Here is a 24,626-nt window from a genome sequence, read left to right as displayed (position 1 = left end):
CACACACACACACACACACACACACCCACCCACCCCACCCCAAACAATCCAGCTCGTAACAAGTAGAAGAGCACCCCCCTCCTCATGTTTTTTCCATTTCTCTCCATCCCTCCCTATACTCCCACGCACAGCTATAACAGCATTAACAGATGGAGGGAAGAGTAAAATAGAGAGGGGACCACAGAGGAAGAAACAAAAACACCAGAAGGGGTGATAGAGTGATTCTGACTGTGGAGGGGGAAACAAAGTGAAGGAAAAAATGAAAAAAGACTATAAAATGCCTTGATAGCATTTGATGAGTGATGACTATTGAGCTACCTTGTATGACTATCAATACAGAAAAGGAAAAAAGGAAGGAAAAAAAAAAAAGAGAGCACCCTGACTTGAGACTGTGCATAAATACAGGAAGTGGGCAAACTGATATGACAGGGGGAGGGAGAGAGAGAGATTCCCTGCTTGGTGTTTTCTATCGATTTCCCTTGCAACCTTTCTCAGTGTGTAACTGTCTGCTCAGCCCATCAATACATCATTCAGTTAGCTGGAGGAGACCAAATGAGGTATTTAGCCACAAGATGCTTCAAATTCCAATTCTGCAATGTTTGCTTCAACAACAGGCCTACTAGGTGATGACGCTAATAAGACTGACAAGTTTGAGAGGTACAGTTGAAGAAAACACAAAAGACAGATCTGCTACAGTTAACAAGGAATAAATGAGCCCCAACTTAAACTAAGGAAGCAGTGCTGGCTTTCAAAGCGTAGTGCTACAAGAAAAAAAGTGACAAGTTTGGATTTGTCTGGTATTAGCTGCTCACACCTCCTAGTTTCCGTTTAACCACTCTTCCTGGAATAGTAACACTGAAATGGAGGAAATTTTCGGCTTTTAAAAGACCGGGTCAGTCCATTACATTAGCCATCCTGGCAGAGAGTCAAACACCATTTAGAGTCTTCAATCTATTAAACAGAATGAGTCTGGCAGAATAAAATAGTGACGGGGACTTAGGGCTGTTTGATATAACGATATATATCAGATGACGATATAAAAACGTCTATCGTTTCATTTTACGCTATTGTTTGTTTCGTGGTGTCGCAAAATAAACTGTTTACAGCAATATTTTTCCATTATTTTGATGGTCACTGTAGTGGCTATATTAATTTCTTCAAGTTCTCTCTTTCTCTTCTATTTAATATAACCAGTGTTGGGTAAGTTGCTTTAAATTAGTAACTTAGTTACATTACTAGTTACTTCTATCAAAAGTAACTCAGTTACTTCAAGTTACTCGTTACTTTCAGAGTAACTAGTTACTAGGGAAAGTAACTTTGGTTGTACTCAGAATTCTCTTGTTAATGTGTTGCTTCCGTAACTGGATACCCAGCAAGATTGCCAGTCTTCTAGCTTGCTTACTTGCCACAAGTGCACTGTGCCACCTACCAATAGAAAGGAAAAAATGATGTGCACATTTCCACGAGAGAAATCCCACGCCTGATTCTATCCTAGCCTGCTTTTTACATCCAACACAAAAACTGCAGTCGTGGTGCTTTCGATTGTACTCAGAACTCGGAAATTCTGCCTTCTGAATAGGAAGATGTAGGTAACACCAGACTGCAGATGAGCTGCATACAGGGCTGGACTGGGACAAAAAAATTGTCCCGGGCATTTTGACTAGAGCGGTCTCTAGTCAAAATGCCCACCATTATAGGAAAAATCATAAAGCCTTTGAATGAAAATAAACACTGTTGTGACAGTGATGTACACTGTTCTGATGGTATATATGCATCAATCTATCAATCGTTTGTTGTAAGATTCAGATAATTATTTTTTAAAAGTGAGACATTTTAAATGAGAATAAGAAAGTATTTCTTGTGCCCCCCTTTCCCTGTTAATGCCCTACATGGCCCCCTGGCAACACTTTGCTAGACCCGCCCCTGCACAGTTACCAGCTGTCAGCTACTTAGAAAAGGATCCTGGTGTTATTTGTCTCTCAGAAACAGTTCATAACTTCCCTTCAACTCATTCATGTCACCTAAAAGGTAAACCTGTTTCTCCATCACCGCAGCTCTGATGATTCAGTAAGGACATCTCCTGGTTTCATCTTCATGTTTCCCTCTCACCACATATCCAAACCGATATCATGACCAGCAGGTTTACAGCTGTGGCTCCAGCAAACATCAGCTGATACTAGAAATTAATATTAAATAAATTCTAACAACAGCTGATCAAGCTTAAAAGTGCTGCTGTTGTTTACCCGACATCCGCTGGTTTCCTCTTTCTGGCGCAAAGTGGGCGATAAATAAACAAGAGAGAAAAGCCGATCAGCTGATCATTGATCAGTTTCATGATTGAAGTAGAAACAGGAGAGGGAGGGGGAGAGAATGAGAGAAGAAGAGGCAGCTGTGCAGCAAAGACACAGAATAACTCCAGCTTTGTGTCTTTTTCATTGTAGCTGAAGTCCGGGACAAACTGTCCTTTTCACCTCAATACGAAACGCGTAATATTTTCTCTGAATCGACAGATTCGTTTTTTACGGGACGGTTGGCAACTCTACTAATTAACCTTATGAACAAAATAAAGTTCAACATCAGTAACATAAGCACCCACCCAGCTGTATAGAAACTCCGTCATGCTAGCTAGCACGCAGTACGAAAAAGTCAGCATAACGAAAATAAACTCCACCTAAACTTGGTTCATATCTGACCCAGATGGACTGCAGGTCTATAACTTCTTACCTGAAGTTCAGTTCACCTGACACTCTCGGACCAGCGGCCGCTTCGGGTCTCTCCTCTTGCCTCCCTTTTCCTTCATCCACCTGCTGGCCTCCACCACTTGCTAATGTTATTGAATCTGTGGAAGCTCCGCATAGCCACCACACGAAGTAACGAATAACGAGCCTATCTAAATCCCAGTAACGAGTAACGCGTTCCTGGTTTTGGCATAATAACTAGTTACCGTGCTCGTTACCACAATAATAACGTAGTTACTGTAACGCGTTACTTAATAACGCGTTAGTCCCAACACTGAATATAACCACACTACAGACAGACAAGTGTTTGTTTTTATGAGTTGTCGTTAGCAACAACAGCGGTAAAACCACCGCGTGTTCACTTGTTCCACGTAAACCTTCCACAATAAAGCTCAAAATCCTGTTGAGACTTTTCAAAATAAACTGAATCACGTGAAAGATGCAGAGTGTTTACGGATGAGAAGCAAAAATGAGCCATCAGGTGCTAAAAAATAAACCTTGGACTCAAATGTTAGAACAGGCTTTTCCCCGCAGCACGCTGTGTAATAAATACTCAAAGAAAACGGCGGCCGTTACAACCCATGTCTAAAAATGTATAGTTTCATGCATCAGTTAAAACACACGACTTCAGGTTTGTGACACCCAGCTGGAAACACTTCACGCAAGTCGAGCTGCCCGAGATCACAGAATTTACAGAAAATGTTACATTTTTGTGATTTATACCGTTATCGGACGATAGATGTCTTAATATCGGGATATGAGATTTTGGACATATCGCACAGCCCTACGGGGACTTGATCGTGCTTGGCATATATGTGCTGCTGGCAATTTTTCAGAACAACACTGAAAATAGACTATGTGTGACTATTTGACACCCTCTATTAAATTAAGAAAATTTACCTTAAAGTCTAACCCTAACTCAAGTTTAAAAAATGATACACATGCACAGGTCCTATTACAGGAGGGGGAAGACCATTATTTTGCCAGCATATCAAACATAGCTGAAGAAGTGTAATGATTGATTGCTTTTTCATCTCTAATTCCACAGTAGCAACTCCCAATTACTGAGAAATTTGTATAGTTTCATCCCTACAACTTGGCTCAACCTGCAAAAATGAAATGTTAGTATTATTGTTTTGATATTGTGGCTTTATGTCTCATAGAAAAAAACAACAACTGCATCTAAAAATGTTCACAGCTGATCTATGAATACATCCAAAATATAAAAAACACACATTCAATAATCTTTCAATAAATGCAAAAAAACAAATATAATAACTTAGTTGGTACTAGCCCTGAGAATAAACTACGACTTTACAGACATTTGTGATTTGGAGTATTCTATCTATTCCTCTCTCCCCCCTCACCTAAAGCATATTCCCTGCTCAGCAACAGTTCCTGCCATCTGTTCCTCCTCTCTCCATCTTTTTTCATCCAGTCCTCTTAGCCTCTATGCTTATGCCTGTTCCTCTTACTTTCTCCGCCTCTCAAGGCCTGATTGATAAGAGCGTCAAGGGTCAGGGTCAGATGTGGAGCTTCCCCTCACGTGTTACCTCTCCTCCAGAGCTAGCCACCAAGGACTTCAGCAAGACTCTACTGGCACGATCTCACATAAACACACTCGCATGCATTTACAAACAGTAGCTTAAACAGGCATTTGGACCCACAGCAAGACAGAAAGAGCAATCCACACAGATACATAAAGCATAAGAAAGGTGTTCATATAGGCACACAAACAGGAGATGTAGACACATAACTGGCAAGCTCAAAAGCAGACTCAATAAAGCACATCATCAGCTCGAGAAGTACTGCACACTCCCTTGTACACTGAATACAAATCCACTCACTGGAGGGAAAAGTACAGAGGATTGGCAGACTGGTCTGAAGTGGGGGAAAAAAATTCTCTGCCATTACCCTGCATGTCCTCCTCCGCAGATACCATTTACACATGTACCCCTATATATCAGCAGTCGGCAACAATACATTTTTTAATACAATTTTTAACAGCGATTTTTAATGAATACAGTTTTATTAAATTTAACTAAATGCATAGTAGGGAATAGGGGCAATATACCCTCAAAATTATATCACAATATTTCAAGAAGATTTCTGAATCTACAGAAAAAATACAGAACAACATTTCATCAAAGCTTGCAGCTTGCAGGCAGCATTATTTATAATATCCTTTTCTAATGAGCAACTGTCACAAATGACCCATTACATAATTTGAAGTGTGAAGCTATTGAAGCAAGGTGCCAGCACCAGGAGCATTACAGCGCAACAGTAGTGACACAGCAATATATCAAACATAAAGATGTAAGCACTAAAGTAGCCTAGGTAGTATTTTCTCTGGAAATTTTAAGTAAAACTATAATATAGTTGTTTAACACTTTAGTTTAACAGCAACAGAAGTAAGAGTTAATCCTGTAAAATAAAATTGAAAAACACTTTCTAGCTGGTATGTTGTATATCTTGGGCCAAGATTTTTAACCAGTTGCTTTAAAACCCTGCCTTTTTACCATGTAACCACCTCAGTAATTTCCATCCACTGTTTGCTCTTCCTGTCATATGGTGTGCAGCTAGCAAGTGAGTCGTTTGTTTACTTTTGGGTCGCATATCACCAGCTTCTAGCATCTCCTCCTTTGTATCCTTGTACTCACTGGTATGTTTTTGAAGTGGTGAACCAAGTTTGCTGTTTCCATCTTGTTCCCTAGCAGGAACAATCTTCTTGCAGATTTCCCAAAGTACTACGCTTTGTTATAGGCTGTTAAGCTAGTTCTCTTTTTAGGTACTAAATCTTCATGGGAGGCCTTACAGGCAGCTTTGCTCACAGACATACCTAGTCTCATCTCCCTAGTGCACACAACAACTAAGGTAAATGCATAATGTTGCTATAGCAATGATATCATGATATGACATTTTAATATCACATAAACATTTATACTGGTATTATTGGGCAATATGACACAGCACAGCTCTAGTAGGGATACAATAGGTGGACATGGTGGGCGACTGGGTCGTCTCAGAGTCTTAGTCCCAGAGTAGTGAATGTTTGTCTTTTTTTCTTTTTTTGGGCAACAAGAGAGCTACAACAACTTATTCCTTTTAGACTGGTCTTGTTGACCAAATGTTTTTTTTTTTTTTTCCCCATAACTCTAGGTGAACTAAGCAGCAAGTGTAAAAAGACTGGAAAAAAAAAAGTGGTGACAAAATAGCTTTGCAGTAAAAATTAAATAATTTGATCTCAATTGTCTTATCAAGAACAGTATTCTCACTGTTTTCTGATAAATCAGTTCAGTGTGTGGTTTCTGAATGTGCCAACACATGTGGTTGCTTTACAGAGAGGAAGCAGATCGATAACAAACCTTGTGGCATCTTTTTGTGTCATACTGGGTTAAAATGTGTAGTGCAATGCAGGTATCAAGAACGCTGACATATCATGCCTGCTGGTTGCAGTGCGTCATACCAGAGTCAAATTATGAGTGTCAAGCAACCTGCCAATTACTGCATCTAGCAAATTGGGACCTTACCAAATAGACAGAGCACACTCTGAAAATGCTTAATATTTCAACAAAATTATAGTTCACATCAGTTCATAACTGCACATTCATACCACCAGCAGTAGGATGGAGATTACAAGGATCAAGCTTGTGAACTTTGGGCTCTTTTTTTAAAGTTCAACACCTAAAATAAGCAAGATAAGTCACAGCAGCAAAAACTATGGTGGTACTGTTGAAAAATACATGACATCAATCTCACCTGTTAAGCCTCAGCCCAAATAACCAAAAACAACTTTTCAATATAACTCTTTTTAACAGTTGGAAGATTGTGCAAGAAATAGTTCTTTATGGATGCAGACTAATAACATAACCTGTTAATCAGGACAGCATAGAAATTTAGGAGATTTTAAGCAGCAATTCATCAGGAGTTCACGGGAGGAAAAAGACAATTGAGTGGCGAGATATGAGGTGCTACTGCAATGAGCCAAGCAGGATTTTGGCAAGTGCTGATATAGATTTTTAAGGAGGAAAAATAGCTTTTATATCTCTATAAAGAGCAGTAAATCTACCAGCACTACACTGAATGGTGCAAGAGCAATTTTACTCAGTAACTGGGCTATATCTTATACCCCATCTTAGGCAATTCGGCATAAAACAATAGCTTGTACAGTCACTGTGACATGCTGATGCAAAAACTAATGGTTGATGACATGTAATATAGAAAGTATGGACATAAAGGGACAAAGAAATTAAACTGGCACAGCCTATAGTTAGCTGTAATTTACCATGTGTTCTGGAATTTATGACTATGTAATAATTTATTTTTTGTTTTATTCATCTTATCCTCCACATTGTCTTTTCCTATACTTTTGATATGTACATACTACTTTTTCCCCCCTTCCGTTTATGTTGGTCTTGAAGGATCTACCTTGCTTGTATCTTTACACTGCCCTTTCCTTCCTTGTCTACAGTACTGTGCCTGCAGTGACATTTGCTGTAAATGTTGCATCCTACTGTTCACCGATTCAGACTATTTCGATTCGTCCTTGCCAAAACAAACGTCTCAGCAGTTCTCAAAGCCTATACCTTCATCTTTTTTTGTCATAATGCTTCCTCTTTTTGCTATTACACTCAGTTTAGTTACTGTTTCAGTCTGTGTTTCACACCATGCGACTTTCTGCTCACTCCACATCCTGCCTATGATTTAACTCTTACCATCTCTCAACACAAAAAAAGTGTCTCGTCCTCTCCGTCTTTCCCCTTGCCCCATATGTGACTCACTCATTTTCCCAGTATCTAACTCCCTCTATCACACGCTCCCTAAGACTTAGGTCCTTAAAAGGAAGTAACCCTGTACTGCTTATAGCTGCATTGGTGTTAACCCTTTCCCATCACCACAGCCATCAGGTTTGCCAATGCCTCTAATGTCTTTAAGCTCAAATTGACTATTTTTCTTCTGTTTATTACTTCAATCTGTCACAAAATGTGATATTAAAGTAATATTGTCAAAACATTCTCACTAATACAATTTCCTGTATTACCCGTGTTTATGGGAACTTCTGGATAGTTTTTGACCACTAAAAATCAAATGCACTCCAAAGTGAACTTGTAGCAAATAACCAGAAAACCAAAAAAATGTGCCCTGCCACTTCCTAGTTAGATTCACACAGGGAGCAAAATGTTTTCTTTGTGTCAAGTAGAAGGTACATTCTGGCTTTTTAAAATGTGCTACTTTCCAAAGTCAACTTGTAGCTGGCTGTAATATAACAAACCTGTCATCCTTTGTTTTTGGTGAGAAAGATAACTCAAAGAGTCATCTATGGAGTGGAAAGCTAAACACATCCCTTAAGAGATGGTTTACTGTGTAACCCAAAAAGCACACAATTCACACAGAGAAAAAAAAAAAAAAAAAAAAAAAATTGGCCGCACAGCTTACATGTGAGGTGGCTGAAAAGATCGACAACACAGCTAAAAATGTAATGTTTATTTTGATTACTCAGTTATCTGAAGTCTGACTTAAGTATATACTCCAAGTTATCACAAAAGTCTCACTAAAATTTCAAAGTTTGTAAGCAGCAGCAGCAGCAATGGCAGCACAGACACAGGCGTATGAAGGCTTTTGCAAATGATATTCAAGCACCACGAGAAAGTGCTTATTTAAGGTCTTTGGAAATCCCCCATGCCCCCGGTAGTGTTAATACTATGCAATTCCCAAGTATTTACACAGGGTAGCAGTTAGTGCAGCAAAAGAAGCACCACTCTTTTACAAACATCATCAGTGTGCCATCTTTTTCAATTATTAGACATCACATAGCATCAATGAAAACAAAAAACAAACAAACAAACAAACAAACAGGCACAGACAAACTATGCCACATGACACCAAGCCTAATCAGCGTCAAGTGTCACTTTAATCCAGCAGGAGCTACTTGATGCAATCCTGACCATTCTGAGTAAACTAAGAGAGGTTACAGTTCACTGATGATTGTCTACTCAATAAAATACGTATTTACTGACTCATAACCTAGTAGTTATGACTTGATTATGGGAGTGACCAAGCTAAATGACTACACTGTAGTTTGTTTTCCCAGACTTCTTCTCTCAGGGGGGCAATACACTCTCTCTAATGACCAATATGCTGCCTACTCCCAAAAAGAAATTCTTAGAAACACCACATTCATGAAGACAGCTAATAGTTACTGGTGACCACTGATGACAGCTTTATGCTGATGTCAAAGCTGATGCACAGTACTTGTGCCAGTATCAAGGAATTTGTGTAATCTTGCACAAGAAAAAGGATGATAAAAGATGGCTAATATTACAAAAAAAAAAAAAAAAAAAAAAAAAAAAAAAAAAAAACAGGGGAAGACCACAGGAACAGTTTAAATTCCTGCAGAAATGGCGCTGAAGGATTCACCTGTGTTTTGGAGGAATTAGGACTACGGGATTATGAGGTTAACACGATGCTTCTAACACAATTCAGCCGAGTATGGCTGAGTATTGGCAGTGATAGCAGCCCAAAACAAGTTGCCAGCTTGTCAGAGACAAGTAACAGCCAAGATATGAACACGAGTATAATTGCAACAATTAAATTTCCATTTAAAAAAAACGTTTAAAGACCAAAAAAGGGTTGGTTTGTAAGTAGTGTTTAGTACGTTAATGTTAGCAGAATCTGCGATATAACTGACAGTTTGCTGGATTATAAATCTGCACAAGTTGGGCATTATTATCAGTCACCGGTGAAAACTGACGCTGCAGAACGTATATGACAGCAATCCCCCTTCTGACTTTATCTGGTACTAAATTTATGAACCTAGCTGGTATAGTTTTTCTGCAACATTTATCATCTGTAAATAGCAGGAAATAATTTATAGTCCTTAGCCTCAGGCGCCTGTGTCATGACCAACCTCGATTCCCCTTTTGGTGACTCTGATGTCGTGCAGAGAACTCCCAGATTATGGTCCTGCAGTTTTCTGTGCTTCTGCTTTTCCATTTTTTGTGAGCAAGACTTTAGTTGAAAAAGATGAACACAGACCTCTCCTACATTGAGTTTTTCTTCACTCAAGTTGCTGTATTAAAGACTGAAATGTTTATGGAATAAAACTTAACAGTCTGAATGAAAACTGACGTGTCAGACTAGAGATTCACCAGTAATGAAAATAATCTGAGCTTTGGCAAGTACATTAACAGGAACTAAGGTTAGTTTGCAGACTACAGGCATCATAACCTTCTACAAAGTGAGAATGTAGTGTGAATTTATGTACAGGGTGCCATAAATAATATCCCCAACATAGAGACACAATTTATATTTTTTTTGTTGTTGTTGCTTAGTTAATTTTAGTAAAGTGTATATAGACGCGTTTTCGTAACCGCATGTAGGGCGAAGCATTGATAAAGATTTATGTATCCCATGTCAGAAAAGGGCTCAAGGGATGACACATCCTTCATATGACAAAGGCAACCAAAGCAAAAAACATGAATAGCTATAATGAATCATGTGCCATCTGGCCAATATCAATATTAGTACCAATATTACTCCTCACACCAGACAGTGGTATTACAGCCAATGACTGGTTACTGCTCAGGATGGTATTTTGTACTCTTATTTATGTACTCTCAGGACCCGAAGGATCTTGCACATTTGCAAATGTGAAAACGTGCATTCCCAGTGCACCAATGTTCATACACTGAATGGTAAAGGCTACTTTGGGGGTACAAAGCAGATCTATATAATATTAAGGAGTTGGTGTTGTTGCTGTGGCTAACTGATGTAAGATTACTTGTACCCATGATAATGCTGCATGCATTTATTTTAATCTGCAGGATGACAAATGTCATTAACGCCCAAGTTAAAAAAAAAAAAAAAAAAAAAAAAAAAAAAAAAAAAAAAATAATATATATATATATATATATGTATATATGACCTTCAACAGTACTGTGTGGTGGTACAACTATGAACTGCAGAACGGTCAGCCTGCACAGCCTAGAGCGTAACACATTCTGATCAAGGCACTGAAGTATAACATAAACAAAGCCAATGTGGTTTCCCATTACATGACCATTTACAGTCACAAAAGTGGGTCAAAATTCCAAATTCTCAAGCTTATGTTTACAGTTAAATGTCAAATGGTAGTGAATTTAATTACCTAACTCATGGGTACCACTTGTTATGCCACTGAAACAGCCAAGCGTGTTTAACCTGGTCCTTCAGTCAAGTCAACAAATCCAACCCAGTACACATAATTAGTTTATGTTACTATGGAAATGAAGGAAGTCTATAAGATTTAGAAAGATAAATTTACAACAAACAGCAAAAGCAAACAACTGACAGGTTGCACTCATCCTCCTTTTGTTTTTAATTAATCACTCTTATTTTCTTTGATTCTCACTTGCAGCTTCAATTCTTACTGACTGCCAATGAACAGAGCAGCTACTCTTTTAAGAAGAAAAACAGTAATAGGGTTATACAAACCCACATTATCAGAAGTGCAACGCAAGGACAGGGATATGAAAGTCAGTCATATCAAGGCTATGCAAATATATTGCTACAGATACTTGTTATGGAAGTGAGGGCTGTGAACTACCTGTGACCTCCCAACTTTCTTTATCTGATTCACAATTATGTGAGACCGCTCCCTTTCACTGTCATGTCCAGCAGCAATTGGCTGAGAGTATTTTCAAGGACAGTGGTTTCTATGGTAACAATAGCTGCAACAGTTTAGAGCGCCATGTTAAAGGCAATCTACATGTCTTGAAGCGAACCATTTCATTTTTATTTTAAAGGTAGTTATTTAGACCCCCTATTGTCAGGTAAGTGGTGAAAACTACTGGTGGGTTTTGAGATTCACCATTTATCATTATCAACTGTTAGCAAATAAAACAAATTTCTTTCACCAAGTATAGTCCATTCACATGGTTTTGTTAAAAGCAAGCTGCCATTTCCTCCTACAAGGTGGTTGTGTTTTCAATCATGTTTGTCTGTAAACTAATAAAACATCCCAAAATTCTAGGTGCGGGGAAAAAAAAAAACAAAAAAAAAAAAACAAACAAACAACAAAAAACAAAACTGGCTTTGAAATTAATGCTTACCTTTAAAGTGGCGACACTGATCCATCATCATCAAATGAGAAACAAGGCAAACTGCTGGATTTTTTCCTAAAAGAATTTTTTCAAGCTAGAGAACAGAGTACATTTGTACATTTCGGTAGTAATACAGACAGTAGATCTGTAGGTCCAAGGTAAATGAGTAAAGAACCAGCGAGTGTTACAAGTTGCTACTGTTATAGCTGCTCAGCATAGCTGTTTATCTATCCACTTACATTAACTAATTATGGTTGTCTAAATCAATGAGCATCATATGTTAATGTTTAAACTTTTCTTTATGCAGCAAGTGAGAAACTCCAGTCTGTGTGTTTCTCTCTCTCTCAACAGGGCCACACATTATGCAATATGGAAGGTGGATCAGGAGGCCTGTTCTGCTGCCTAGCAGTGACGCCAAATAGTCGATAGACTATGGAGCAACTTGTCCAACCCAGCAGACCATTTTATTTCTTTTATTACTGTGCTAGTAAGTATTTTAATTCCAGATGTTGCATTCATAAATTATCTATAACAGGCTTACATCTTGTTTTAAAATGAACACTGGAAGTCCAGAAGGAATAGCTCTAGTATTGATGTAAACTACCACCATTCCCTACAACCCTTCCCTCCACACTAACCTATAGTGTGGGTTGCTATGGAAGGAAGGATTTTTGGAAGGCCGAGGTTTGAGGAACATGAAGGACTCCAATTTGCTATAACTTATATACTTCAGGTTCATCTCTCCTTTTACAAATCAAAGGAGTTTAGAAATTAAAAAAAAAAAAATCCCCAATGACTTTTGCCTAACACAAAACACAAAAAAAATTTAATTTTAAAAAAAAATGGCTAATTTCATATGTAACAAATTACACAAACAAGCATTAGTGCTTGTCTACATAAAGCTTTCTCCTTGTGCATTCAATAAAATCCCATGAAATATAAAGTTCCAGGATGCCCGGTCTGAATTTTGTTGTGATTGTTTTTATTTGAACAACAAATTTATACAAATACCTGCTGCCTAGTGGCTCCAATATTAAAATGTTATTGATGAGTTAAAGAAAACAAAAACCCTGCAAGGTTAATTTTTACCTCCTCAGCAACACTTGATGGAGGCCACTGTGCCACTGATTATTTAGGTTGATTATAACAAATCTCTTTTAAGCAGTTATGCAACAAAATATTGTATTATAGAATACTTCTGAACAGTATTTACATCCTGTCAGCTAAAGAGGCTGAAAGAGCAGATAAAGTAAAACTTTAAAGATATTTGGCTGATATTAACCACAGCTTTCTCGCTCATTCAGTCTCCTCTTCTCATTCATGCTTTCCTTCTTTCTCAATACCTCAAATCCTTGTTAATTCTCTTTCTTACTGTGCCAAAGATGGTTCTGCTAAACCGCCCTAATAACCTCTCTCTCTAAGCCATGTCACCTAATGAGATTGGGCAAGTACATCAAGACAAACACACGCAGGCCAAGGGAGACAGGGGATCGTGAGAATGACACAGTAGGTTCCAGTGGAAACAGAACGGCAAGCTGACAGACCGATTGAGAGAACAAAGGGAGCACATGACTGTTGACATAAAATCCAAATTCAAATGTTTAAAGAGTGTATATATCAATTTCAACATGATGATGTCATCTTTGTCCTATTTTTAATTAAAATATAGGATTTACATGATTTGCAAAATATGAATCATAAATTTCCTTTTACACAATGTCCTACTTATTTAAGAACCAAGGTTAAAATGATGTGTTCTGTCATGGCTAACACATAGGTAAACAACCTGCCAATGGTGGACATTAAATACTAAGTTACTATGATATCTTTTTTTTTTTTAATAAATGCACGTATTTTTGGTAGAAATTATTTAAAAAAAATAAACTGATAACCGACCAGGTTTCAGGTTCGTCAGTTCATTCTTATCTCACATCGCTAGGTTGTGAAACAGAACTAAAACAACAACTGTTGGTCACAGGCTTATCTGAGTTTACTGCATTGAACAGGCAGCTGACTTCATACTAAATGAATTATTCAAAATGTGTATATACATACTCAGACAACCAAGTTTCCCTTCAGCATTCACCTTTGAACCTTATGTGAACACAATTTTTCCTCTACACCAGGGGTGTCAATCATAAGGCCCAGTGGCCAGAATCAGCCTGGTAAAAACTGTAATCCGGCCCACTGGAAAGCTTAGGGAAATGGCTATTCATACTTCAAAAGTAATTTTGTAAGAGATAAAGAATTAAATGACGGAAAAATTCCTTTTTTATCACCATCCACTATAGGAATTTCTGTTCAAAACTTTTCAATTTTGTAATTACAGGAGTCTGGGCTACCAGGATTTTCTTTCTGTAATTGTACATATTTAATTTGTGCTGACAGCTTTCTTCCATTTGCTGCATCAGCATTTCTTTATCATGTAGAAAATCTGAGATGTACTTTTGCACTTTTTTCTGATCTTAAGATATCTCAAGGATTAAATATGTAGTTAAACTTCCATCCATTGTCAGGAAGGGGGACTTGCACTGATGCAGCCCACTTAAAACTGAAGTGATGTAAAATGAGTTTGACAATCCTGCTCTGTACTATATGCGCTATAATTTCCATTTATAGATGTTTTCTATATGAATATATGAGAGCAGCATGAGCTAAGAGAGAATAATCAACAATGGCTGCTCCATGAAAAGGAAAAGCACTTGTTCACACAGGAAGCATGTTTGCAGACAATTCAATAGTGGCTAAGAGTGCTCAAAAATGACAAAACAATATAAGACATATGGATCTGATACATTTCTGTGACGATACGATCTTTGGTATACATCAGGAATCAGTTAGAGTGCCATGAAAATGTGTGAAAAAAAGCAACAACAAAAAAAAAAAAAAAGCATTGGTTTACTTCTTAGTAAGGACCGGGATTCCCAAATTCCAGCCTGGAGCTATGGCCCTCTGAGACAAATGTGGCGCCAGTAACAACCCTAAACGCTGGAGGAATGATTCCCACATCCTTTAGTTGTATTTGTTTCTTTTTATAATTTCAATTCAGGTCTTTGTCATCCTCCTTAACTTTGTTGCTATCCCATGCCCTCATCTGTTCACTCCCCTCTGTAGTTCCCCCGCTTTTCTCCCAGGAGAAACATCAATAAATGAGCATGTTTCTGATACCTAGAATATTGGTTTAGTGTTAGTTTTATTGCCTTTATTTGGCCAATGAATTGAAACTAAAACTCTTGCTTTGTGGATTGTCCAAATTGGGGGGAAAAACAAGTGGTTAAAACATTTTCTACAAAAAAACATTGATGCTTCTCAGCTCTTTTACTTCCTGCTCTCTTTCTTCTTACTTTAATTTGCACATCTTCATATACAGTGCGTATAGTAGGATAAATACAGCATGTTTTGTTAGAACACTGGGGTAAGCTAAATAACTTTGAGCCTTTAACTTTTTCAAAAAAAAGACTATAGTTTTATTTTTCAAGAAAGAGTGAAACCAAATCAAACTAAAGTACAGACCTAATCATTTCCACTGATGGGAAGTCTGGCTTATACCACATTATCTATTGCATATGACAATCAAAGGTGAGACATAACACATAATGAACTGAATTCACAAAACATCACACCTTCTTCTAATGCGCCAAAGAGATCAACATGATGACATGAGAGTAGTCTGCACTGGTCAACCTGACCCTTTTGCACGACTGGGACAGAGACAGTCTCCTGAGAGGGTTCCAGCCTGGATTTAATGTACACCAAGAAGGCTGGCATCATACTCAGATCTGTTGTCCAGAAATATGTAATCTAGATGCCTCTGATGGCGGTAATAAATCTACATATATGTGACACTGAAGGCTTTAACTGGACTGGCGAGGCAGGGTTCAGACAGCATTATGATTCACAAGAATAGTGTGCTAGAGACACGGGATGCATATTAACTTCAAACAGGAGCAGCAGAAGATAAAATGCAATCTCTCTCTTTAAGCCAGTCATCCCTCACCACTTCCTTATTTTGTTGCAGGGCCTAAGATGGCTAGAGGATAGAGAACAAGGAAGTACAAAGGTTCAAATGATGTCTACTAGCAAATACATGCAAGCCAAGTTGTCTCATAGCCTGCTGTACCAATAACCGATGACAATCCCTTAAATGGACAACGGAGATTAGGACAGCTACATAAATGTCTCCTGAAATCTCATTTCCACATAAAGTGTTTGAGACTTGAAGAGTGACTAAAGAACTGACACTATAGCCATCTCAAACTATTTTAGTGTATTGTTATTTTAAAAAGATATAGATCCAGAAAATGATGTAAAGACAAATACTTCAAAAAGTCAGAAATATACAAACAGGACAATAGAATTAAGAAAATTTGTTGGTTTCCATATACATTTTTTTTAATTCAAAGAGATGTGAAGAAACAGGGTGAAGAAAGGTAGAGAGATAAGGCTACAAAGACATTCAAACAAAGAGACACCAAGATAAAAGAAAATTTAAAAAGCTGATAACGAAGTTTAAGCAGATTTAAAACAAAAACAAAACACCACACACACAATCTGAAGAAATCAAAGGAATAACACAACGAAGAGACAAATTTAGAGTTCTACAATCTGATCAACAGGCAGACAAAAATTACACACATACATACATGCATACTACTCCCCTGGTGCTAAAAAGGAAAAGAAAACGCAGAGTGCACGAAAGAGATTATGACCTTAGCCATGTTTAAAGACTCCACCCCCCATTAGACTGGCATGCTTTAACCACGAATCATTTAGCAGCAGTACAAAGTTATTTAGCATAAGCAAAACAGTTACATTACTAGTTAATTTATAATATATGATACAATACTGAAAAAAAAATTCTTAAATGCTATTTCTCAGCTTTACATACATAAACTTGTTATTGACATCAGCACAAAAAGTGGGCTTAAAAATTAGGTGCTTAAAGACGTATTTGACCATAAACGTGGTTCAAATTCCAGTATCGTGAATTTGGAACATCACATCTTCTGCTATGTACTCTACACGGCATTTAAAATAGATGGATAATGATCTCTGGTATTAATGATTAGTCAATCCAGGCAATTTTTAGCTTATTTTCCAATTAATGCAGAAAATGAATATCATTATTAAATGTATTGTAATTGTGTCCGCTGACGCACAACTTTGCCACTACTCCTCAATTTCTTGATTAAAGTGGTGTCACTGTCACACTGAAACTGCTGTGTGTAGGAAGGGCATGGAGAAGAGCAAAGGTGAGACAGACCCAGACAGATTTTATGACTTAATAATTGGTAATATTGTCACCAACTGGGATAGGCAACATTTTTCATAGTTGTATCTGAAGACTTTTCAGCTAGTACAGCCTACTCCTTCTTCTTCTTAATGCCATAAGTGTGGTATTACTCCCCTCTGAATATCCTATTACCAGCACTCCATTATCTTACAGCTGGTTCAGTTTATGTGTTTGGGCTACCGAGTTTAGATTCAGTCAGGTTCAGTCTATGGAGGTAGCCAATCCTACGAGGGTCACACAAACACCATGCTGGTAATTTGATAATTACTCGCCCTGAACATGAACAAAAACCCTGTTTTCATCTGGACAGAAGGCTAAAAAAAGGCATTTTCAAAACTTGTCTTTTTTGCATATGATAAAAATAAGACAAGAGTAAAGACAGCAACTGCATTAGTGAACTGTCAGCCAGGCAGAGTAGTATGAGCCGTCTGGGGGCTTTTCCACTTAACACCATCAGACTGCCAGTCCAACTGGTCTCCATAGTAGGCTGGATGAGATTTGCCTGCAGGCTAAAAGCACCCTGGACATACACTGCTGTCTACTAATCAGGTCACCTGTTGCACAACACTAAACTGAGACTAGTCACAAGCACGCAAACCTACAGATATAAAATTGTGCACACTTACAGTGACAAAAGTCATTTGAGTGTACATGTACTCCCTCTTCCACCACTCACTGTTACCACTGTGCACAGACACAAAGCTCCTAGACGAAAATGAAAACTGACATCTCAGCTCGTCTTACTGAACCAATTATTAGTGTCTTTAGAGACAAAGCAGTCTGTACTTTCATCCCAAATAAGTGAAACTAAAGCACAAAGCAATATTAAGGGGGGAAAATGGTCCAGTAGCAAATGTATGAATTAAAGAGGGATAGAAAAAAATGAAAACAGTAGCAGGATCACAATTTACATCAAAGAAAACTATAGGAGTCTCTCTGTTTTCTCTTTTAGAAACAGTTTGTTCTGACAATCATGTTATGAGTTAATTTTATCTACTAAAAAAAAAAAAAAAAAAAAAAAAAGCCAAATCAAATTGCTTTAGAGACATAGGAAAAATGTGGAGGGAAAAAACAGAGGGCCATAGAGGGAGAAAGGGAGAACACTATGGGAGCAAAGGAAGAGACTGGGGGGAGCAGGGTGTAAACAACACTGAGGTGGTGGTGACAGAGCAAGGGTGGAGACAGAAAGAGGTCACAGGCAGAATTTCATCACATTGTGTGCGGCCATACTCTGAGCTAAATTACGCAGAGCCTTTGACACAAACCAAACATGCAAGAAACACATTTTATCTATTCCACACAGAAACAAACTGTGGTCTGCATTGACAAACACATCCACACATTTGTCAGCTCATATGCCAAACTCGGACTGATACATTTTGAGCTCTGATGAAGCTTTCGGATTTGGCCAGATGATGAATTCTGGGACTGGGGGACTCTTGTGGCCATGCAAAACTAGAACACAACCACATCTTCAATGCAAATCTACAAGTGCATGACAGTGTTTTTCTATCATGTTGGACAGATATGACAGAAACTAAAACACTTGACACTTGCAACACAAACTCAAAAATATATTTTTTTCCCAATTACTGGTGTTTCAACCATAGAGCTTTAATGTTTCCTGTACATTTTCTTTGGTAGAAGAACTTAAATACATAAATTTCTAACAGTATTTACTCTTAACAGGGCAAACACACTAACTCAAAACATTTACTCTAGGTTTAATCACATCAAAACAAACCTGATGACACACTGTCACGTTTAATTTGCACCTAAATAAAACAGCAAATGAGTTTGAGATCTGGAAACCTTTTATTGCACTTTATTAAATTTTTGTAAGGCCCTCAATCCTGTTATTTAATGCGTTTCATTTTGATGACATTTAAAGGCTGGTGGACACCCTTCTTAGAAAGATGTCTATGTATCATTAAAAAAAAAATCTAACAGACCTTATCTCTTAATCTAATGGTGTGTTTAACAGCAACAGAAGATTTGCAGTCCGAAATGGATACCAACCATCTGGGAAAATTTGCACTTACTGTTGCAAGAGAGCTGCTGCGATGAAAAGGAAACACTGATGACGTTATGACTCCTCTCAAGATATCTGTTTTCAAAATACCAGTGCTTATAAATAATCAAAACAACACACGGAGGTAGAATTTTGAAAATATGGACCGATGCTTTTAAGGAAAGAAAAAAAACGTTAAAGTGTTACAGTTAAATCATTACTAGACAAACTGGCTAAGACCTATTAATCTATGGAAAATCTGCACTCTGAAGAGAAAAATCTAAGCTAGCATTCTGTTATGAATCCATGCAGCACAACCATCTAGCTACAAAGCATTTCTACAAAGTTTTGTGCAGCTTAGAATAATTACATAAACCCATTCTCTTCTCCTCCCTCAATTATTTTTTTAATACAGCCTCTGCTTTATCCCTGCTGTCTTTCTTATAAAAACACTTTTAATTAGTTTCTGTTATCATCTCTAGGAGTCATCTGTCCCTCCATCCATCTTTGACTAAAAAGCCCTGCTCGTTTCAGTCAGAGGCATCCATTCATCCCCTCCTGTTTCTCTTAGTGAACAAGCACTGCTAAACTGACAGTAGAGGAGGCAAGGAGAGGAAAACCACATATACAAATTAGAAAGATGCCCTTGTGTTGCACCCTTTTTCTCATTATCACTGTATTTCTGAAAATTGAGTAAAATGGACGCATTTGTTCTGGATTCAGCTACTAACCATTAAAGGTAAGTATGATGCAATCCTAATATTCACAGAAGTGAATTTTACTCCTGCCAAATACAAATCTTAAATTCACTACCAGAAACCCAGTTTGGTGTCCATGTCACCCATTCAGCAAAAAGAAAGAAGATTATAAAATTGTCAATAAATGACTTCTTAAAAGCTCAGCCTCGATATAAATGGGGTTACTTAAAAACCTGAATATCACCAAAATATGATGGATGTATAACTAAATCCTCTATTGTTAACCAGCTTAGACCTGTGTGGTGAGCCCTAAGTGGATTCAGGCAGCAGGAGTTACAGAAACAAGTAAATTACCACAAGACGTCCTGTTTTTAGGGATACGGTGTACCATCCATGGAAATACACAAGCAGCTATCTAGTTCATTTACATGTTAGGCCTTTAGCCAACACACTCAATGATTTCCTTCAGAGCAAAAGAAAGGTTAAGAGCACACTGGTGAGTCATCGTAAATGTAAGTAGCCTATTAAAACAATAGAATTAACGTCTAAAGAATATCCAGATACCACAGATTCATGAAAAAAAATCAACCAAAACAACACAACTGGAAAAGCACCTTGAACTTCTTTCAATTTTTTCTTGAATTCAGGGCCAGCTAAACAATATTTATATTAGACTGCACAGCTCAATACTATTTCAGCTCAATACTAATTTCACAACAGCCATACTTTATAAAGAGGATAGCAACTCAAAATACCTTACCTGCCAACTCAGCAGTAATACAGTTTAATCACTTGTGCTCTAAATGTGAGAAAAATTACTCCTAGTCTTGAGCAGAAGGCATGCAAGAGAGGACATGCAGCAAGTACCAAATTCAATAAAATGCCCAAAATAACCAATCATAATTCAAGTAAGTAGAAGTATGACATTTGTATTTTACCAGCATAGTTTGCAGACTGTGCTGATAGTTATGCAGAATGTCCCCTTTATAGCTAACAGAACCAGGTTTGTATTTCTCACCTAGAAAAATAAGTAATGACGTTCTTGGTTTGTGGATTAAAAATGCTAATTTGGTGTCTTCAGTACTCAAGCAACTGTCTTAGAGCACGTGCTAGTGAACTAACTGAATTAGATCACTCTTTATACCTATAGGCTGCAGCAGTGGTCAGGCAAGAGCACATGATACCTTTCATTATGCAGGCCTGTGTTATTACCATGAGAAATAATGTTAATGTTCCCCTGGGGGGGAAGTATACACAAGCCTACTGGATAATCTAATGTCATGGAAGTCATGTGTGTGAACTCCAGAATCCAGATTTCTCCCTGGGGCACAACTGTTGCAGCTCCCTTTCCTTTATTATTCCCTAGAATGAGGTGTGATTGCTAATCACAGTGTACTTGGACACATTTTTTTATGTCGTCACCAAGCTGGAATTTGAATGGTTGTGAAAGAATGCCATAACACAACTGCTTACTTTCACAAGTATGCAAAAGGACTCACTGAAACTCAAATACATCTGGCACGTGTACACCAAAGCGTACGCACACACGCACACGCACAACTCTCTCAGCTGAAGTCACAGCTGTTTTACAGCGGGCAGAACCCATTTTGTATTAGCAGAAAAAGAAAACATAATCCCTGTTCACCATGAGCCAGCTTGTACCAATCTACAAGGCTGGCCAACATTGCTTTCAGGAGAGATTAAAACTGTATATTTAAAACTGTATATTTGGCATAATTGTTAAACCACAAAACTAGAATAGAAGCTCAAAAAAAAGGAATACTAACAACAGGCCCAAAAAGAATAGATCTCATGAAGCCCAAAATTCACTTTAGTGCTCCGGTACCTGCTGGTGATTTGACAAAAGCTGTGCAGCCAGCTAGGTTGCAGCATTTGGGTTCCAATTACTATTTACAAACAAAAAAGGGGCTTCAGTTTTTATCTCCACATAGTTTCACATATATACATGATAGTTTACAGATGATGCCAGTGAACATACTGGTGTGATCTAGGTCACATTGCTCTCAGGAGCACAGAGGACAGCTGAGTTTGGGAGCAGCTTACATCTTATGCCAGTGTGCCAAACACAAGGGATTGATGCAAAAGAGGCCCAGTATCACTATTGAGGTACAATTTAGAGTTATATATACACACACATTCACTGCTCTGGGAAAACATCATGCCGATTTTGTTATTACAACATTATATGTCGTTACAGGACAGCTTTACCTTGTTACCTTTCGCATCTTGGGCTACTTCAGTTTTCTGGAAGTATAAATTTAATTTAAGAATATGTTAAGGAGCAGATTGAATCTACATTTAACAAAGACGGCTCTTTCAGATCCTTAGACACATGTAAATAATAAATTATTTCTGATCCTGAAAGTCAGATGATGAGAATGTAGTAGACCCAGATTAGATCATGTCTGCTTTGCCAAGCTGTCTGCTCAGTGGGATTTTCTGAGAGCAAGTGCATGTATGAAAATATGGCAGACGTAACACGCTAAAGAATCTCCCAAGAAGACGGATAAATTCTGACCATATCAGTGACAAGTCTTTGGGCCTCACCTTCACTTGCTCTTTCCCTAACAAAATCAAACAATCACTCATTGTGTCCCATTTCACTCACACAAGCACCTGCACCACAACAGCTGACAATCTCAACAACAAAAAGATCAACCTACGTTCAAAGTCGGAGTCATCATCTTCATCATCCTCTCCATTGGACTCTGTTTGCATCGGCTCCCCGTCAAACATCACTCCTTTTCCCGTCTTTCCGCCTGTGCTGGCCCCATCCTGACTTCTGGTGTCCCGCAAACGGGTAAAGTATTGTACGGCAAAATCCACCAGGTCTGACGGCCTTTGTCGGAGCACCTCCACAGTGTAGCCCTGCAGCAGTTCTGTCAACCCAACCGGTATCTCAATACTCATGGCTGTGTGTGGCTTGATGTACTATCTAAAAGAGAAGAGAATATTTGTCACAACTGATCTTGGTACAGAATCATAATTGTGTTTAAGTGCAGGGCTGTGCTGTTGCCTATTTGCTGATTTACACAGCTGTGGCTTACTATAGACTACTATAAACGTGTGCATGACTTGTGAATGCTAAGTGACTGATGAAACCTATACAAATGAGAAAACTGATTAACTGAGTAGTTTGACAGCTACAGTCATTTATAACCAAGATAGTGTAATGTCATGTGAACTCTGCATGACATTGACAAGTTTATCTTTGGTTCAGCTCAGGAACACACAGTTCCCACAGCTGCACGTAATAGATATGAGCCTTGTGTTTTGTAAAGGGGCGATAAAATCTGGGTTTCACTAATATTCAGGTTTCGTGTCGTCAGAAGCTGAGCTGTCAATCTGAGTGGGTAGCCGGCAGGAATTAGCTAGCAAAGGGGCTAATAAGCTCCCACTCATGACAACTAGCTGGTACACGGTGCTGTTCAAGCCACACATCCAACTTGTCTAAACTCCTCTATTTAACTGAGCCTTAGTTAAAACGGAACGAGTGAAGAAAGCGTAGTCGAGATGTGTTTCAAGCACATTTTCACTTTCGAACCATTCAATTAGCTGTCGTGCTAGCTACTAAGCCACCTTCAAGGAAGCCTGTGCAGCTAGCTAACATTTGTAGTATGGCGTACTGGTTGTAGGTGCTAAGCCGCAGAAGAGTAGAAGACTGGATAGCCGCAAGCAGTGCAAGTTGTACAGGTTAAGCCATTTGTCAAGCTAACTTACTGCTGCGAAGTATGAGTCACTTACGTGCGATTCAGTCTCACCGGCTAAACTAGCCAGTCCCCTCCTTCCTGGTGTCTTCCTTGTTCGCTCTTATTTCGCGTCTTCTTTTAGCCAGTCTCTCTGCCAGTGTATGATCCGTATCCCTCCACAGAACACACTTGTCGAACGTAAAGCCAGCAATTTTACGTTTCCGTCTCCTAACCTATCTAACCTTTGTGGGGGGTATTTCCCGTGCAAACCAACTGTATAGGGATGCTGGCTATTAAGTTGATAGGAGGGGAGTTTAAAAAAAAAGGAAAAGAAAGAAAGAAAAAAAACACTCGACTTCACCGTCGCAGCCAACAGCGTCCACGCACTTTGTGAGGGAGGGACTTGCTGTGGCAATAAGGCAAGAGCTAGCTAGCTAGCAGGCTAACTGGCTGAATTGCTAACTAGCAATTGCTTGTTTTCTTTTGGGAACTGTCGCCACTCTCCGCAAGACACCAAGTCAGCTGCTGCAGCCAGGTGACAGAGCCTAACCTAGTTGTTCGCAACGTTATGCCACGCCGCCGTTATTAATTACAACGCAAAGTACCCGCGAAAATACTGTTTAAAACGTTACTGTAGTAGCAGCACTGCTAATGACAGCACGAGAACCCAGCAAAATTAAACGAAACACGTTTCCTCCCTCCCGGCGAGGCAATCCACGGCTCTACACGCACGAATGAACCACTGGCTCCGGAAAGCATGAGGAGGCGTGGTTACACAGTGAGCAGAGAGCGTTTGACGTAGAGTGACAGACAACAGGGCCAATTAAAATAAAAAATTCCAATACCACAGCCAATTACATACAGCTCTTGGATTAGACGCGGTAGAGAAGGCAGAGCCATATTTGTACAGTCACAAGAGGACCACACCTACAGAAGTGGCCTTGACAATTTGGTAAAGATGTGTGTGTGTAATAATTTAAACATTCTTTATATATGTAGACGCTGCTGAATGTGAATATCTGCCTTTGTCCAGCTGCCAATGAGGTGTCTCTGAGAATTATCATTATAGTTAAGAGGACAATGGTCAATTTTGTTT

At 38.6% G+C, this 24,626-nt stretch overlaps 1 protein-coding gene and 1 long non-coding RNA gene across 3 annotated transcripts in view; both read right to left on the bottom strand.

Moving 5' to 3' along the window:
* LOC121814555 overlaps positions 1-6,292 on the bottom strand; it is an 11,027-nt gene extending 4,735 nt beyond the window's left edge. The window contains exons 1-2 of the long non-coding RNA XR_006054430.1: positions 6,278-6,292; positions 4,049-4,050 (exon numbers count right to left, since the gene is read on the bottom strand). This is a non-coding gene — a long non-coding RNA (uncharacterized LOC121814555). The remainder of the gene's footprint in view (positions 1-4,048; positions 4,051-6,277) is intronic.
* prkar2aa (protein kinase, cAMP-dependent, regulatory, type II, alpha A) overlaps positions 1-24,285 on the bottom strand; it is a 44,925-nt gene extending 20,640 nt beyond the window's left edge. Inside the window, exons 1-2 of one of the 2 annotated variants that reach the window (XM_005937851.3) lie at positions 23,586-24,285; positions 22,505-22,776 (exon numbers count right to left, since the gene is read on the bottom strand). In XM_005937851.3, coding sequence (XP_005937913.1) covers positions 22,505-22,751 — 247 coding nt within the window. In that variant the 5' untranslated portion in view covers positions 22,752-22,776; positions 23,586-24,285. The other variant, XM_005937852.3, reaches the window with a different exon arrangement.
* Positions 24,286-24,626: the final 341 nt, after the last annotated feature.

This window comes from Haplochromis burtoni, unplaced genomic scaffold, assembly GCF_018398535.1.
Source record: "Haplochromis burtoni strain Fernald_Lab_line unplaced genomic scaffold, NCSU_Asbu1 Contig_60, whole genome shotgun sequence".
Classification (NCBI taxonomy): Eukaryota; Metazoa; Chordata; class Actinopteri; order Cichliformes; family Cichlidae; genus Haplochromis; species Haplochromis burtoni.
Note: the sequence above shows the minus strand (reverse complement) of the source record. Positions and strands in the feature narration are given on the sequence as shown.